Genomic DNA, 15,132 nt, shown 5'->3' on the forward strand with positions numbered 1-15,132 from the left:
GGGGGGTTGGACTTTTACTTCCTAATGATGTTTCAAGGCGCTCTGGTGTTGCAGGGTTAAGTGCTCAGCTGCTCACCCACAAGTCGGCAGTTGGGAGCTACCCGCAGCTCCAAGGTGGCACGGACTCTCTGGTCCCAGCAAAAACGATAATGTCGTACTGAGGCTGCTCGCAGAATGATGTTTGATTCCGGGAGCCCGCACCTGTGAGGAGCTGCCCTGGGGCTCCAGGTGTGCAGGGAGGTTGCTGTGGGGTTCTGGGTAGAGACAGGCTCTAGGGGCAGACTGCCAGGTTCCAACCTGGACTGGCTGGCATGACTAGCTGTGTGAGGTTGGGAGTGTTTTTAACCCCCCTGTGCCTCAGTTTCTTGACCTGTAAAGTGGGCTACCAGTGCAGAGGGAGGTTTCTGGAAAGTTAACACGAGAACCACTGGGAACAGTGCCTGCTCTGGGCTGTGTCCCGGCACATATGTCCCAGGCCTAGCCCCGCTGCTGATGAATGGAACCTCGTTTGGAAATAGCATCTTTGCAGATGGCGTGAGTGAAATGAACACAAGGTGAACTTAACCTTGGAGCAGGGTGGGTCCTAACCCAATCTGACTGGTGCCCAGCTGAAAGAAACGCCAAGACAAAGACAGACACCAGGAGAAGATGGCCATGGGACGATGGAGCAGAGGCCAGAGGGAGGCCTTGAATCCAATGAAAACCAAGGCTTTCCGGAAACCACCAGCAGCTGGGAGAGACAAGGAAGGCTCTTCCCTCAGAGGCTTCAGAGAGGAAGTGGGCCTGCTACCATCAGGGTTATGAAAGGGTGAGTTTCTGTTTGTGGAGAGGGCACGGAGAGGCACGCTGGCTGGAGGCAGGTCCCGCAATGTGAGGCTGCAGCACCGTGGCCGCCTGCAGTGGGGATTGAGGCCCTGGCAGAGGGTTCAGTTTGGGGTACGGTCACCATTCCAGCCATCAGTGCAGGCATCTCAGCTACGGAACCACTGGAGCTGGTCCGGTCTGTACAACGGGTTTGTCTGCTCGTTCCAGAGCCTTCCGATGCCACCCGCACCTGACACAGCCCCTCTGCATCAGCTAGTAAGGAACAGGGCCCCCTGCCTCCGCGTCCCTTCGGAGAAGCACCCTAGTTACTACAAGCATCTGTCTCCTGAAGGCTGAGGCCTTGGGTTTGCAAGGGGGGCTGGGGTGCTGGGCTACCTGGTCCCTCAGCCAGCAGCTGGCTCCCTGGTCTTACCTGGGCGAGATGGGCCCACAGAGGGCGGCACAGCAGTTGGTGAAGATGTTCCCATAGCTGTAAGGATTGTAATTCTCTTTCCCTCTCTTGTTGGACCAAGATCCCTTAATCTGGAGGGGAATAAAAAGACAGCTGTTCATACCCAATAGCCTCCTCCTCAGAGTCCCTGCTCAGGTTGGGCGAACCGTGAGGAGACAACTGGGAAGGCAACACCATCAGGACCTGTCTCTTCAGCAGAGGTGGTCACATGTCACCACTGTGTTTTCCTGGGAAAACTGGCATTTACTCCAAACTGGGAAATACTCAGCCCCCCAGAGGCAGGTTAGACCAGAGGAAGGAAGACGGCCTCTGTCTTCAGCACACGGTACCAGTGAAAGCCAACTCGCCTACGTCCAAGTGGGAAGGGGTTTGGTGAGGATTTCATCAAACTGATAAGGATGCCCCAAGTGGTAATTAGAAGTCCTGGTGGCCTACTGGGCTATGTGTTGGGCTGCTGACCAAAAGGCCAGCAGTTTGAAACCACAAGTCTGCTCGGGAGAAAGATGAGGCTCTCTACTCCTGTAACCCACGGGCCAGTTCTCTGCCTCTGGGGTCCCTATGAGGTGGAATTAGCTGGCTGGCACTTGGTTAGGTTTTGGTTTTAATAGAGCTGTGTGACAGTAACAGCAAAGCCACCCTGTAATGGGGGAAATCATAGAACTATACTTAGAGGGGCAGTAATCCTTGAAGATGTTTAGACAAATCCATGTCGCAGAGGGGAGTAAGGTCAGGGATGCGTGCGAGTCGGAACTGACTTGATGGCAGTGAGTTTCTCAGGAGTCATTAAGTGGCAGCGAGAAGGTAACACGGCGCCTTTAACTGCCAAGGGGGGGTGCTCCGCTGTGGGCACCCAGCCCACAGTGCTGCCCAGAGGCCTGTGCCAGATTCTCACATCCAGTTAGTAACCAAACACAGATGGCGCTACTGAGCTGATCTTATCTGGGAGCTCCCGGGTCGGTTCTGAGGCAGAGTTGGTTCCTGCCCTGACAGAGCTTCTGCTGAAACGGAGACAGAAGGAGCAGAAAGAACTAAGCTCCTCAGTAATCAGGTTTGACTTGATGTTCCATGTCTTTATTAAACACCTCCCCTCCCATCTGCATCAAGTTACAGGCAGATGAGTTTGGGTGAAGAGAGTTAAGTGTGGGGTTTATGGGGGGACCAACTCTTCCCCTAATAGGTCAGCCTGTCGGGGTCTCTGAGGAGACGTGTGACAAGCTGTGTGCAGAATGGCGGGAGTACCAGAGAGCCGCCTCCTGGCTTTGTTGCCTGCCTGGTCTGTTTGCAGTGAGAGCCCCCAGACGTCAAAGGGAGAAGAGGCAGCGGCAGAGCAGCCAGTGGACGTGCTGTGGCAGGGTCACCCAGGCAATGGGCTGGGCGAGGAGGCTGGCCCCCAACCCCCTCTCCTCTCCGCGCCCCCACCCACGGCGGCTGGCACTTACGTCTTCATTCGTCGTCTGGTTGGAGCTGATCAAGTACGTGTGGAAACCTGAGAGACCAACGATGGACCAGACGGAGAAGAAGCACACCACCGCCTCCAGCACAGTGGGGGTGTCAAGGAAGACACGCCGAGGGAAGGGCCCATCCCTGGGGGCCTGCCCACCCAAGGCTCGGGGAACCCGGGCTGTGGAATTGTGACACCCCTGGGCGCCATGTGGACTCCTCGCCTCCATCCCAGGGGTAACGTCAGCTAAGCCACCTGCCAACACAGCAGTCAGCGTGGGTCCCGCAGCGCTCTCCTGCTGCTGTTAGCTCTGGTCCCAGCAGTCAGTTCCTGTCTCCTTGCCCCCACCCTTCACCTTTCCTGTGACGCATTTGGTCGCCACTGACCTGGCATTAACCTCAGGAAGGGCACTGCTTTGAGTGGGCCTTCCAAGAAAGGACCCACAGTGGACATCACTCCAACCACAGACTTACTCGGGCACGAATCCGAATCTCCCCCAGGACTGTAGCATCAACAGGTGCCTCCCGTGGCCGGACAGAGGCGAGGGCACTAACGAGAGTATCGAGCTAACACGCCAACAAGAGTTGGCTCCAGGAGGTGGGGGCCCCGATGGTTTATCTTCATGGCTTATCTCTGCCTTAGCAGTCATCCCACCCTGGGGTGACCGTGCACTGACCGCCCCCTTGGAGGGTGGCTTCTGAACCAAGAAAGTCTCTTTAAATGGACTGTCCAGCTTTAAGACAAGGACGTGGAATCCTCGGCCACCCAGCTGAGGTAGCTCAGCCCAAAGTAGAGCAACTGGAAAGATGAGAGCATTTTTTCTCTCCCACGAATGTTTATGAAATTCTTCTGAGAAGATACAGATGTTCCTTGGGGTAAAAATAATCATGGGAGTTGGAGCCCAGCTGTGCTCTGCTGGGTGCTCGGCAGATGAAGGGACTTCCTGGCCTGGGCGAGCCCACTCAGGGGCCTGCTCTTTTCCCCACGCCTCAGGCGCACCGCTGCCGGAGACCCCTCCCGGCCACGACCCCCACCTTTTCAAAGCCAGTGGCAAGGCCACCTCTGAAGTTTCTCCTGGGTCCCCACAGGACATGTGTCCTTTCTGCAACTTGACACCCCCAGGTGCACCCCACATCTTTTATGACATAAAAAACATACTGTCTGTTGAAAGTTCAGTCACAGCCCCAGCCCAGGTCTCAGCGAATGCCCGGTGAACAAAAGGATGGGTCTCACTTCACTGTCCTCCATCCACACTGCATCCTGCCTTCCCTCTGGGGGTGCCTGCCAGCTGGGGGTGGGTGGGGCTGCTCTAGCTTTGCGGCCCTCAGGGCCCCTGCACATGGTGGGCTCATGGTATGGAAGAGAGATGCCCACTGCATCTCCGAGGCTCACGTCTGCCCAGACATTTTTTATAAGGTGGTCCTCTCCTCCTTTTTCCTGGGGGTGGGGCAGGGGCATCCTGAGAGCCCCCTGGCCGGACAGCCACCCCACTGACTCCCAGCTCTCCAGAGACCCCACATCTCTGACCCGAGGAGAGGGAGACACCGAAGGAGAGGGAGTTGCAGGGAGGGCAGCGAGTGGACAGGGAGCTACGGCCGTGGTGATGAGGCCAGCGTGCTCCCCCCTAGGGAGGCCCAAGCTGAAGGAGGAACCAGCCACTTGCACCTCCTCTCTTCCTCCCCCCGCCCCCCTACTGTCTGCTCCTGGAGTGGTCATGATCTGTCCCCACTCACTTCTCACCTCGCCCCTCCATAGCCGGCACAGCCAATCTGTGAGAAAGTTCTGCCTGGGCCCCACCTCTCATCCACACCTGGTACTGCACCCAAGGGATCAGACTGGTGGTCCTTGGAAATTCTTAAACAGAGCCACTTTCTGGCCTGAGGACCACAACCCAAGGTGACAGCAAACTTGCTTCCACAACCACACCCAGGGCTCAAGTTATTCTGCCAGGACCATCTAGGGACGCAGCATTTTAGGGATCCTTGCTTGGGGCAGTCAGCAGATCCATCGATCAGAGGGCAGCTCAGGAGAGTGAGGTGTGTTGTAAATCAACCTCAAGAGCCCAGAGCCATGGACGCTGCACAGAGAAAGGAGCCCAGTGGGAGGGCGTTTGCCGCACAGTCGGGTTGGCTCTGGCTCTCAGCGACATGGGGTGTGACAAAATGAAAGGCGGCCTGCCCTGGCATTGAGCTCTCCCTGGTCTATTGCGGAACCTAATGCCTGACCAGCAGGTCCTCCTCTGACACCGCAGGCACTGGCTGCAGTGAGTGGATGCTGACTCACAGTGACCAGCTAGGGCAGAGTGGGATGCCCGTGGGTTTCAGAGACTGACTCTTTATGGGAGTAGAAAGCCTCGTGGGAGCTGGCTGGTGGTTTTGACCCGACCTTGTGGTTGCCAGTGCAATGTTTAACCACCAAGCCACCAGGGCTCCATTGCTTCTCCAGGCCAGGCCATGTCGGAGCACTTGCACACTCTTCATCAGGAGATGAAAGCTGTCCCTTATAGGCTTCTATCTGGCCATCCCCAAGCTTCTGCCGAAGCCGCTCGGGGGTCCTGAGGAGGGACAGTCACCCTGCACAGGGAGTGTGTGTTGCCAAGGGCCAGCTGAGCTCACCACACTGCCCCATTCAACCGGCACACAGCGCTTCCTGGGCTGCAGGCCACAGCCCACAATGCAAGGGGTGGGCTCATCCTTCTGGGTCTCAGGCTTGTGAGCAAGCACTAGACAGGCCTGCTTCTTCTCCAGCACATGCACACACACGGAAACCCTTCTCCAGGCGCCCTTGACGGTGAGGGGTTGGCAGCACACATATGGAATGTCTACATGCTTTATCATACACGTATGTGTGCACAAGCTGCAAGCACATGTGTAATCCAGCAATCCTGGGCTCTGCCCCCTCTTCCAGATCTACCAGAAAGGGCAGCGAGGGTGGGCACGGGCTCAGAAGGGTCTCCTCGGCCTGTAGGCAAGCCTCACACAATTTCTCTCCAAAGTGCCTGGTTCCTGGGCACCCCTACCCTACCCCACAGGACTGTGCGATCGGCAGAAAATGGCTCCCCAAGAGCCCATGTTCCCCGGCCTGTACACAGCAGATAGGACTCGGCAAATGTAAGCTTAGAGGACTTGAGGTGGGAGGAGATCCCTATGGGATCCTGAGGCTTTAACAGCATAGAACCTTCCAGCTGAGGTCAGAGGGAGAGGAGGGAGGCAGTGAGGATGAGTTCATGCAGGAGAGACCACGGGGAATATGAAGGGGTTTCCGTTGCTGAGAGCACGCTTGGCCCATAGCCAGGAAATGGGGATCACAGCCTATACCCCAGGGTGTCAGAAACCAGCCTGCTAAGAGTCCTTGGGTCCAACTGCAGGCCACCTGCACCCTAGTCTCTGTGGGTCGCAGAGCAGAGAAGCCCCTGCGTGTCGCTGTTTGTCACACCAGTATGGGAGATGGATGCAGGAGACCCAGGGGGTCTCTGCCTGATCTGACTAGGACACTTGGTCTTCTCCAGTGGTGGAGCCAGGGGTGCTGGGGTAATGCTGGCAGGGGCACAGACAGAAAGCACTGAGCGATGTCAACACTATTTGGAAGGGCAGTGACTGGGAGGTGTGAATTTTCCAAGATTGGGCCAGAGGGAGAACTCCTTACCAGCAGGTGATTTCTAGCGGGAAAGTAAACTGGCCTTTGCTCCGGGCTACGCACAGAGGCCCACTTCTCAGCTCTCCGCTTCTCTCCAACCAACAGACCCTGAGCCAAATCAGCAGCCTTTGCCACCTGCCCTGCCTGGGCGACTCAGTGCTACCCATGAGGCAGCGCCACCCCCCCAACACACACACCACTGGGCCTGCTTCCTAAGGGAAGGTTCTGCAAGAGCCCGCCAGTCACATACACCATCACAAAAAGAATCCTCGCAGAGATCACTCGTGCCACGGCGAGGAAGTGCTTGGGGGCCGGGCGCTCACTTGTGTTACCCATAGAGTTGACTTTGTCAGCATCATCGACAAGTTCAGGGTGGTCTGATTATTGTGATGAACAAGTCTCACTCAGAAAAGGGCTCAGCTATGGATTGAGATAAGAGTTGTAGGAGCCCCTAACAAAATGATTAAAAAAAAAAAAAGAAAGGGCTCAGCAGTGGCCCTAGCCCTCGGGCTAACCTCTCTGAGAGCAGGCAGAAAGCCTTCTCCAGGCAATGACCGATGCCCAGGGGCTTGCTTTCAGAGGGCTAACTCCCAGCTGCCCCAGGGCCAGGGCGGCACCTGACAGGTGATGCCCATGGGCATGGGGAGCAGCAGGTGCCTCAGCCCTAGGGATGCTGTAGCTGGGACCACCCAGCCTTCGTCAGCAGCGGAAGTGTCCCCCATCCACGGAGAGGCTCACCACTGTTGATGGGAAAGCTCGGCGGGCCTCGGGGCCAGGGCACGCAGGTGGGGCCCGAGGGGAGGGGGCGTGTTTGATGCTATGCCCTTTCAGTGTCAGGAAGGAAGCGTTCCAGTTGGCCGCCCGGAACACAATTCCGGTTCCGAGGCTTATTTATAAAACTTAATATGACCAGCATGTTTTCATGATGTAACCAATGTCCTGGAAGGCACAGACAAGCCTTTCTTCAGGGAAGAAAAGACGAGGCACGTCCCCAACATGATGCCAAAGCAGCATTCCTGGAAAATTACCGAGGCCATGGGGCAGGGAGATGTCACCTGATTAGGTCTGGGAAGCAGGAGGGGGCAGGCGGTGTTCACCACCTTTCTGAGCAGTCACAGATGCGCCCGAGTTTACTCACCCTTCTGGCCGACGCTGGCGTCTCCTGGCATGAGCAAAGGCCAGGCTGTACCCACAGCACTTCCTCTCCAAGTCCCCTGGCACTCACCTTCCACGGTTCAGATTTGCATGAAAAAGAAAGTAGCCAGAATCTGTGGACTCCCTGCTTGCTGCAAATGGCTAAGTCCTAGCCCAAAGGTGGGCCGTTTGAACCCACCCAGAGGCACCAGGAAGGTTTGGAATCTAGTGCAGAAAAATCCACCCGGTGACAATCCGCCAAGGATATAGTTCTACTCCGACCCACAGGGGCCGCAATAAATCGGAATCAGCAGCAATGAGTCACCACATAGGCTAATACCTCTCCGAGATGGCTATCTATGCCGCCCCCAAGCCCAAAGGCACCTTGATCCGCGTGTACTTACAGGTAAGGAGGTACCCACACATGCATGCCCACTGCCTTCGAGTCGACCCCAGCTCACGGTGACCCTGCAGGACGGAGTAGAACTCCTCCTAAGGGCCTCTGTGGTGGCCATCTTCCCAGAAGCCAAATATCACTTTTCCTCCCTCAAATTGGCTGGTGGGCACAAACTACTGGACTTCTGTTAGCGGTTGAGTGCTTAACCATTGAGCCACCGGGGCTCCCACATGTTCCTAACCCTAAGTACTCTGAGCCAACTCATGGTGACCCCACAGGGCGAGGAAAACTGCCCCTGTGGGTTTCTGGGACTGTAACTCTTTAGAGAGCAGAAAGCCCAGCCTTCTCCCTTGGAGCGGCTGGTGGGTCAAACTTCTGACTTTCTCGTTAGCAGCCCAAACATACATGGAGGCCCACATGCAACTTTAGATCTACTACATACTCCAGTCTGTCGGCAAACCAATTCACTTCCAACGCCCAGGGGCCCCCAGCGTTCCAGAGCGGACCAGCACCCAGGGTCCCGATGTCTTGGAGAGACATTCATGAACAGGCCTTTCCTTTGAGGGGCACCTCTGGGTGATAAACTTCCGGTTAGGAGTTGAGGGTTTATCCGTGCATAGGACCCCGGTGTCCTCTCACAGCTACGCACCTCCCCCAAACCAGCCTGATGTCCCCGGAACCACTGCTGGGTTCTGCAGACGGGCGAGAATCCGTAATGGGGCTTTCTAGCTAAGGGGCACTTCAGGGTAGACACGGGGAAATGAGCCCCGTGCGGCTTAGCAATATCAGGTGCTGGGGTATGTTCAAATGAGTATTGGGGAGCACTCTGGATGCTAACCGCAAGGGCAGCAGTTTGAAACCACCAGCCGCACTGGAGCGGAATGACCAGCTTTCTATTCCCATGAAGCGTTACAGTCTCTCAACCCCACAAGGACGGTTCTGCCCTGTCTTTTGGGTCGCCATGAGTCAGCATCGACTCATTGATGGCGGTGAGTTTGGTTTCTGGAGTGGGGATACTTTGCAGAACCTAGAAGAACAGTGTTTGTGGGAGAAAAGCCGGGGCAGGTTAGGAGGCAGAGAGGGAGGCGGGGAGAAGGTCATTCCCACACACAGGCCCGGGCCCGGTAGCACAGTATCCCCAGAAAGGATATCTCGCAGGGCTGTCCTTAATAGCATTGAGGAATCCTGTTTGCTGCGAGCCTGTGGGGAGGGAGACAGAGTTTAGTGTCCACGCGTTCACTTCCAGAACAAACCGCTTCCCTCTGAACCCACCCTCGCCTACACAGACACAGCAGCTGCCCAGTTCGGAGAACTCATGGTTCTGTGGAAGTCTCTAGGCAGGAGATGGAGACTCCCTCCCACAGGAGGCGGGCATGGGCGGGCAGGGCCTCTGCCCAGGCCATGGCCGTCTGCCGTCTTCCCACGAACGGCCCTTGGGCTGTCCGGTCTGACGAGGGACACAAATGCTGGCTGCTGCTTTTTCCCTAACCCCTTTTCTCAGATGGAAGACGATTTCCCAAAGTTTGTAAACTTTTGACCCAGGCAGGGCTATCCACTGGGCTACGTAAACAAGACGTCGTTCCAGATGTCTGGGCGCACACACCCAGAGTAAATGTGCAGGAACCGATGTTTACAGCTGATTCCTTTAAAAAAAATAAAACCATAACAAAACAAACTCGCTGCCATCGAGTCAATTGCAACTCAGTGACCCCATCGGGCAGGGTAGAACCGCCCCTGTGCGCTCCGAGGCTTAAAATCTTGATGGGAGTAGAAAGCCTCATCTTTCGCCCGTGGAGCGGCTGGTAGATTCGAACCTTGGACCCTATGGTTTGCATAACCCACTACGCTGCCAAGGCACCATCTGATTTTAAAGATGGACTTGCTGTGCAAGAAAGCACTTCTTCAGGGCCTGAGCGCACAAGCATTTGACATGGGGCACTTTGGGGTTGTATGTGTTGGTGTTACGCTTTTCAAACACCAGCAGCAGCATGGGGGGATGTCGCCCTGGCTTAGCTGGGCTGAGAGTCTGGTCTCAGGGTCAGACATGACCCTCGCCAGCAATGCCAAGGGCAGGGGGTGCCGGTGGAGGGCAGATGCTGCTACATGTCTGGGGTGTGTTGCTGTGGGTCTGGCTGCAACATGGAGCCCGGGTGAGGGAGGATGGGTCCAGCTCGGGGAAGGCCAAGAGGGGACTGGCTATGAATCCTTCCTCCAGCTCCCCTTTGTGCCCACACCCACCACCAAGGTACCTCCAGATTTTCCCAGGACTGGGGTGAGGCTCTGGGAGGCTGGAAGAGGCATCATGTGGAGAACAGATAGAGGAGATGAAGACTTAAAGTCCTCCCACCTCTGCCAGCCCAGTAGGGCCAGAGCAGCTGTGGCTGTGACCGCCAAGACCCAGTGGTCATGGAAGGGCGCCTGATCACTGCTGGTCCCAAACTGCACTGCTTTCTGTAATTCCCTCCTCTACAAGGAAGCCCACGTTTCCACCCAGGTATCCCTGAGGTGCCGGAATTCCTCCCCCAGCCTCCACCCTTCACCACGTCTCCCCCACTTTGGGCCGCTACCCCACAGGGCCCAAACTCGCCGCCATTGAGTCATTTCCGACTCATAGCGACCCTCTCGGACAGGGTAGAACTGCCCCTGTGGGTTTCTGAGACTGAAGGTCTTTACAGGAGCCGGCAGGGGCAGCTCATGTGAAAACCTTTGCCCTCTGGGGGCGGCAGTGGGGCTGTTTGGGGGTGGAGGGCTGCACAGGACACAAGGAAAGGAAAACCTATATGCGTTTGCCTACATTATTGAAATATTTGAATTTGTCAAAATATCGGGGGGGGGGGGTGCTTTACAGTTTGTGTACAAATTCCATTTTTCCCACAAACCTTTTCTGAAGCCCCCTTTTAAGCTGTCAATATTTTGTCCAGAAGCAGAGAAATGCTCCACCCTTGGAGGGAGGAGGGCAGGATTGGCACAATGCAGTGTAAGCCACCAGTGTCCATAGGGGCTTCAGGGAGATGCACGTACGTGCAGGTGTGTTACAACCGTGGGGGTGACCACATGTGGAGGTGGGCACGGGTCACCGGAGGGTTTGTGTGCGACTCAGGAGATGCAAGCTGGCTCTCGGTTTCTGGGATGTTCTGATGAGGCTGCAAACCAAACCAAGTCCACTGCCCACGAGTCGATTAGGACTCATCGTGACCCTGTAGGGCGGGTAGGGCGGCCCCTGTGGGTCTCCGGGACTGTAAAGTCTAAGGAGCAGGAAGCCTCATCTTTTCCCCAAGGTGGTTTTGAACTGTTGACCTTGTGGGTCCGCAGCCCCATGTGTCATCCACTAGGCTAACAGGGCGTGTGTAAGTAAGAGAGCTGTGAGAAGTGATGTCATAGGGTGTCGTGTGTGCATATGCCGTCGTCCGTGCGCTTCGCCAGAGTCGCGTGCTTCCTTTGTCTTTAACAAAGGAAGGTTTGTGGCGATTCTGGGTTAAGCAAGCCTCCTTCCAAACTCGAGGCCATCGAGCCGATGCTGACTCATCACGACCCTGCAGGACAGGGTAGAACTGGCCCTGCGTGTTTCTGAGACGTGGCTCCTTATGGGTGCAGAACGGAAGCCACGCTCCCCAACCATGTGCGCTCATGTCCTGTCTCTGAGTCACCCCACCCCATTCTCACCCTTTTTAAGCGTTCTTACTGTGCTGCTGAGCACTGACAGATTACAGTTTAGCGTCAGCATAACTTCAAGGGGCCCTGGGAATCCCCCCAATGCCCTTGGCTTATTTCATTTGGGTTGACTGGAACCGATCGATCAGAATCTCTGAGGTGCTGCCTGCAATGGCTGCCCTGACGCTAAGCGTCAGCACCCCGAGCACCCTCTCTGCTTATGTGCTCTACAGACCACATTTCCGTCTCTTCATGGTTCTTAAAATCAAAAGAAGAGGGGCTTCCTCAGAGCCAGGGTGGGTGTCAACGCCCCAAGGGGGGAGAGGTGTCTTCCTGCTGAGCTATGGCTGCTCACGCAAGTAGCCAGACTGCAGCGAGACAAAATGGGGCCAGGATTTAAAACACACAAGCACTCGGGGGGGCAGTCCTGATTCAGTGGCCAGATTTGATGAAAATAAAGCTACAAGCAGAAACGAATGGGAAACCTTCCACACTGTCCACTGCCCCCAGCCTCGTCACAGGGCCCAGCGGAAGAGAAGAGTGAGGGATGGGCAGACCTAACTTCAGCCTTAGCAACCTGTGGCTTTAGCGCCGCCCCACTGGAAGCAAGTGAGGCCAGTTTCCAGATGCTTCTGGAACATTCTCTGCACTTGCTAGCAGAGCGTAGGCAGGACGGAGGCAATGCTGGCCTCTCCCGTGGCTAGTGGCATGGGAACGGAGTGCTCTGGGTGGACAGACACAGTCACCCCCTTCCAGGCACTCCCTGCTGGAGGCCCAGGAATGGCCAAGAGAAGAAGGCCGGGCCGGGCTTGGCCCTCAGAACAGGGAGTGAAAAATGCCACTTGCTTACGCAACCTTTTAGCCATTGCCATCCGCTCTCATTTTCTTCTTTTCACTCCTCGCCCCAAAGCTGACAGTAATAACCTTTATAAGTCATCACCTGTCATGATAACCATTCTGATTTTAAAGTAAAATGGCTTCCTTTATATGGCCAGGGTTATCTACACATGTTGTAGCAAGCTATTGAACAAGTTGTACCCAAATGCTCACCTGTAACAGACACGGGCTTGCATGTAAGAAACGCAGTCTTTGCCCCTCGACATTCCAGCCCATCTCCTCCCTGCCCAAGCCTGCTTGCAGTGTGTGTGCGTGTGTGTATGTGTGTGTGTGACCCCTTCTGCTTAAGCACCGAGGGCATTAAAAAAAGGACCCCACTGTCCAGTGAGTAACCCCGGCACCCGCAGCAGCTGCCGTCTGTGCAGAGCATGGGGATGGTCCTTCGAGGACAGCCCTCGGAGTGGGCCCGATGGGTCTGGCCGGGGAAATGAGAGTCTGGGAAAAGTCAGTCATTGAAAGAAGACCCCCCTCCCAGTCATGGGAACAGTTGTTGGCAGGAGGGGTGGGTGCTGGGAGGAGGGGTGAGGAGGAGGGATGGGAGGCGTGGAGGAGGGCGAGAAGGGAAAGGGAGGAGGAGGAGGAAGAGAAAGCCCGGAATGATGCAGAGATGAATAGGAAGGAACTCATAAAAGCAAGGCCAGGCCAGTGGGGACACACATAATCTGGTTCCGCAGCATACTTACGAAGGATGACGTGGGTGATTACGAATGCAAATATAAAGACTGTCAGAAAAGACAGAGATAAAATAAACATAAAAAAAAATCTGTAGTTTCTTTTCCCCACACAGTTGCCTACCCAGGGACAGTGGTGATCAAACCGTTCTGAAATGAGAGGCAGAAAAGAAAAAGAAAAATCAATTAATAAAATGTTCTGTTAAGCTTGGGGGAGTACCCACCCCCCACCCCTTCCCACCACCCAATACTCTGAATCACAGAAGGGTGTCGTTATACAGGAACCCTGAGGAACATGATGCCTCTCAAGACACCGAGGACTTGAGTCTCGACAGGAGGTAGGCGTTCAAGCCACAAAAGGTGGCATTGTTCTTACATGGTAACAACTTAAAGAAGCAGCACAAAGGCTCATCACACACAAGTAAGAAAGTATTTCCTGTCCTTAAAGACACCTCTCTGTGTTCCCAGGATAACACTGTTCCCTGCAGTTGGTACCAACACTTGAGCTTATGTGTTGGGCTGCACTTCCTGGTCTTCGCTCAGTCGGTGGCCATGGAGACAGGACATAGGGGTGTGGGACAGGGGGACTGGGGTCAAAACCAGGTGCTCACATCCCGGGAACAACTGTTCTCTCCTCGGAATGTCTCCTCCGCTTGAATAGCAGTAGCACAATTGCTATCATTTGATAAACCAATCTTTTATTTTTTTTTAAACTCTGTATTGTGAATTGGGGGGGGGGGTTACATTTCAGATCATCTATTTGGTATCCACTTCAAACTTCTTGTCGAATGTTTCAACAGCTTGCCCTGACCCCACTTTGATTTCTCTGTACCCTCTGGTAGAATAATACTGCCTTCCCCTTCCCCCAGGGGTAACACCTGTCTACCTCCAGCCTATGGCTTACTGTCCCGCCCTGCCCCTGCCGCCCCCAGGAAGGGTCACCCAGCAAACTGGGTTCCCTGTGGCCACTTCCGCACACGCTGTGCAGCCACTTCAGCTCTGCTTTGCACAGCGTGGCCACGTGCTCACTGTGTTCTGGTGGCTCCCTGCCATCATCTTCTTGCGTGAACTCAATGTCACATGCTAAGGAGTTTCTTCCAGCCCACAGTTCTCGGGGTACTCATTTGTAAGACATGGGGGCGTCAGGTGTTGTGGGGTGAATCAAGGCTGCAGACTCATCGAGAGAAGTCCCAGGCATGAATCCATGTGGCCACCACACATTGCTAGGCCACCCACAGAAAAGGAGGGGCTGCTCTTGTCACTGAAGAGGAGATGGAAGCTTAGGAGACAGAAGCCTACTTGCCTGGGAGCATCACAGCTCATAAGCAGTGGAAATAGAACTTGGTGTTGGGTCCCTCTAGGCCTGGCTGCCTCTTGTGCTGTGGAGCCCAACATTTACTGGACCGTGGCTCCACAGGACCACACATGGGCCCCTTGATAGCGTCACTTGAAGATGGCAGTCCACTTGTGATTTGCTCTTCCCCTGGCAAGCCCTGGGAGATGGCTCCTCTTTTCTCTATGATTCAGCGGCTTTTCTTTTCAAAGAGCCTCTTCAGAAGGCCACCCCAACAAACAGCCTGCCTCTAGGGCGAGGGGAAATGCTTGGCATACACCCAAGCTTCTCCCTCGAGCTGTTTCCTATCATATGCTATCTGCATTCACACAGAGACTGAAGGGCACATATAAACACAATGCTATAAAATCACACCGAGTTCCCTGACTTGCTGGCCACACGTTATAAATCATGTATGTCATTCTGTGCACGTGACACAAGCATGCTTTGGGAAAAGGGCATAAGGACGGACGTGAAGAGGACGGTGTGACAGAGGGGCCACTGCAGGTGACATTGGAAAGAAGCAGCCAGCCCTTGTAGAGCCAATGGGACAGCCTAGTGGCGACTCCAACGCCTGCTCAGATGCTGAAAAGTCAATGAAGCGGACCCAAAGGGGTCACTCAGCTACTGAGCTGGAAAAGTCCACCCCCGCAGAAATGTGACTTCATTACACACACACACACACACACACACACA

General features: G+C 55.2%; 1 protein-coding gene across 1 annotated transcript in view; it reads right to left on the bottom strand.

Annotated features, from left to right (window-relative positions):
• ZDHHC14 (zinc finger DHHC-type palmitoyltransferase 14) overlaps positions 1–15,132 on the bottom strand; it is a 96,864-nt gene that overhangs the window by 13,547 nt on the left and 68,185 nt on the right. The window contains exons 4-7 of the mRNA XM_004701933.3: positions 13,116–13,253; positions 9,036–9,084; positions 2,716–2,818; positions 1,238–1,347 (exon numbers count right to left, since the gene is read on the bottom strand). Of these exons, the coding sequence (XP_004701990.2) occupies positions 1,238–1,347; positions 2,716–2,818; positions 9,036–9,084; positions 13,116–13,253 (400 nt within the window). The remainder of the gene's footprint in view (positions 1–1,237; positions 1,348–2,715; positions 2,819–9,035; positions 9,085–13,115; positions 13,254–15,132) is intronic.

The sequence above is a fragment of the Echinops telfairi genome, unplaced genomic scaffold, assembly GCF_000313985.2.
Source record: "Echinops telfairi isolate 266 unplaced genomic scaffold, ASM31398v2 ScPeMD7_3533;HRSCAF=4204_0, whole genome shotgun sequence".
NCBI lineage: Eukaryota > Metazoa > Chordata > Mammalia > Afrosoricida > Tenrecidae > Echinops > Echinops telfairi.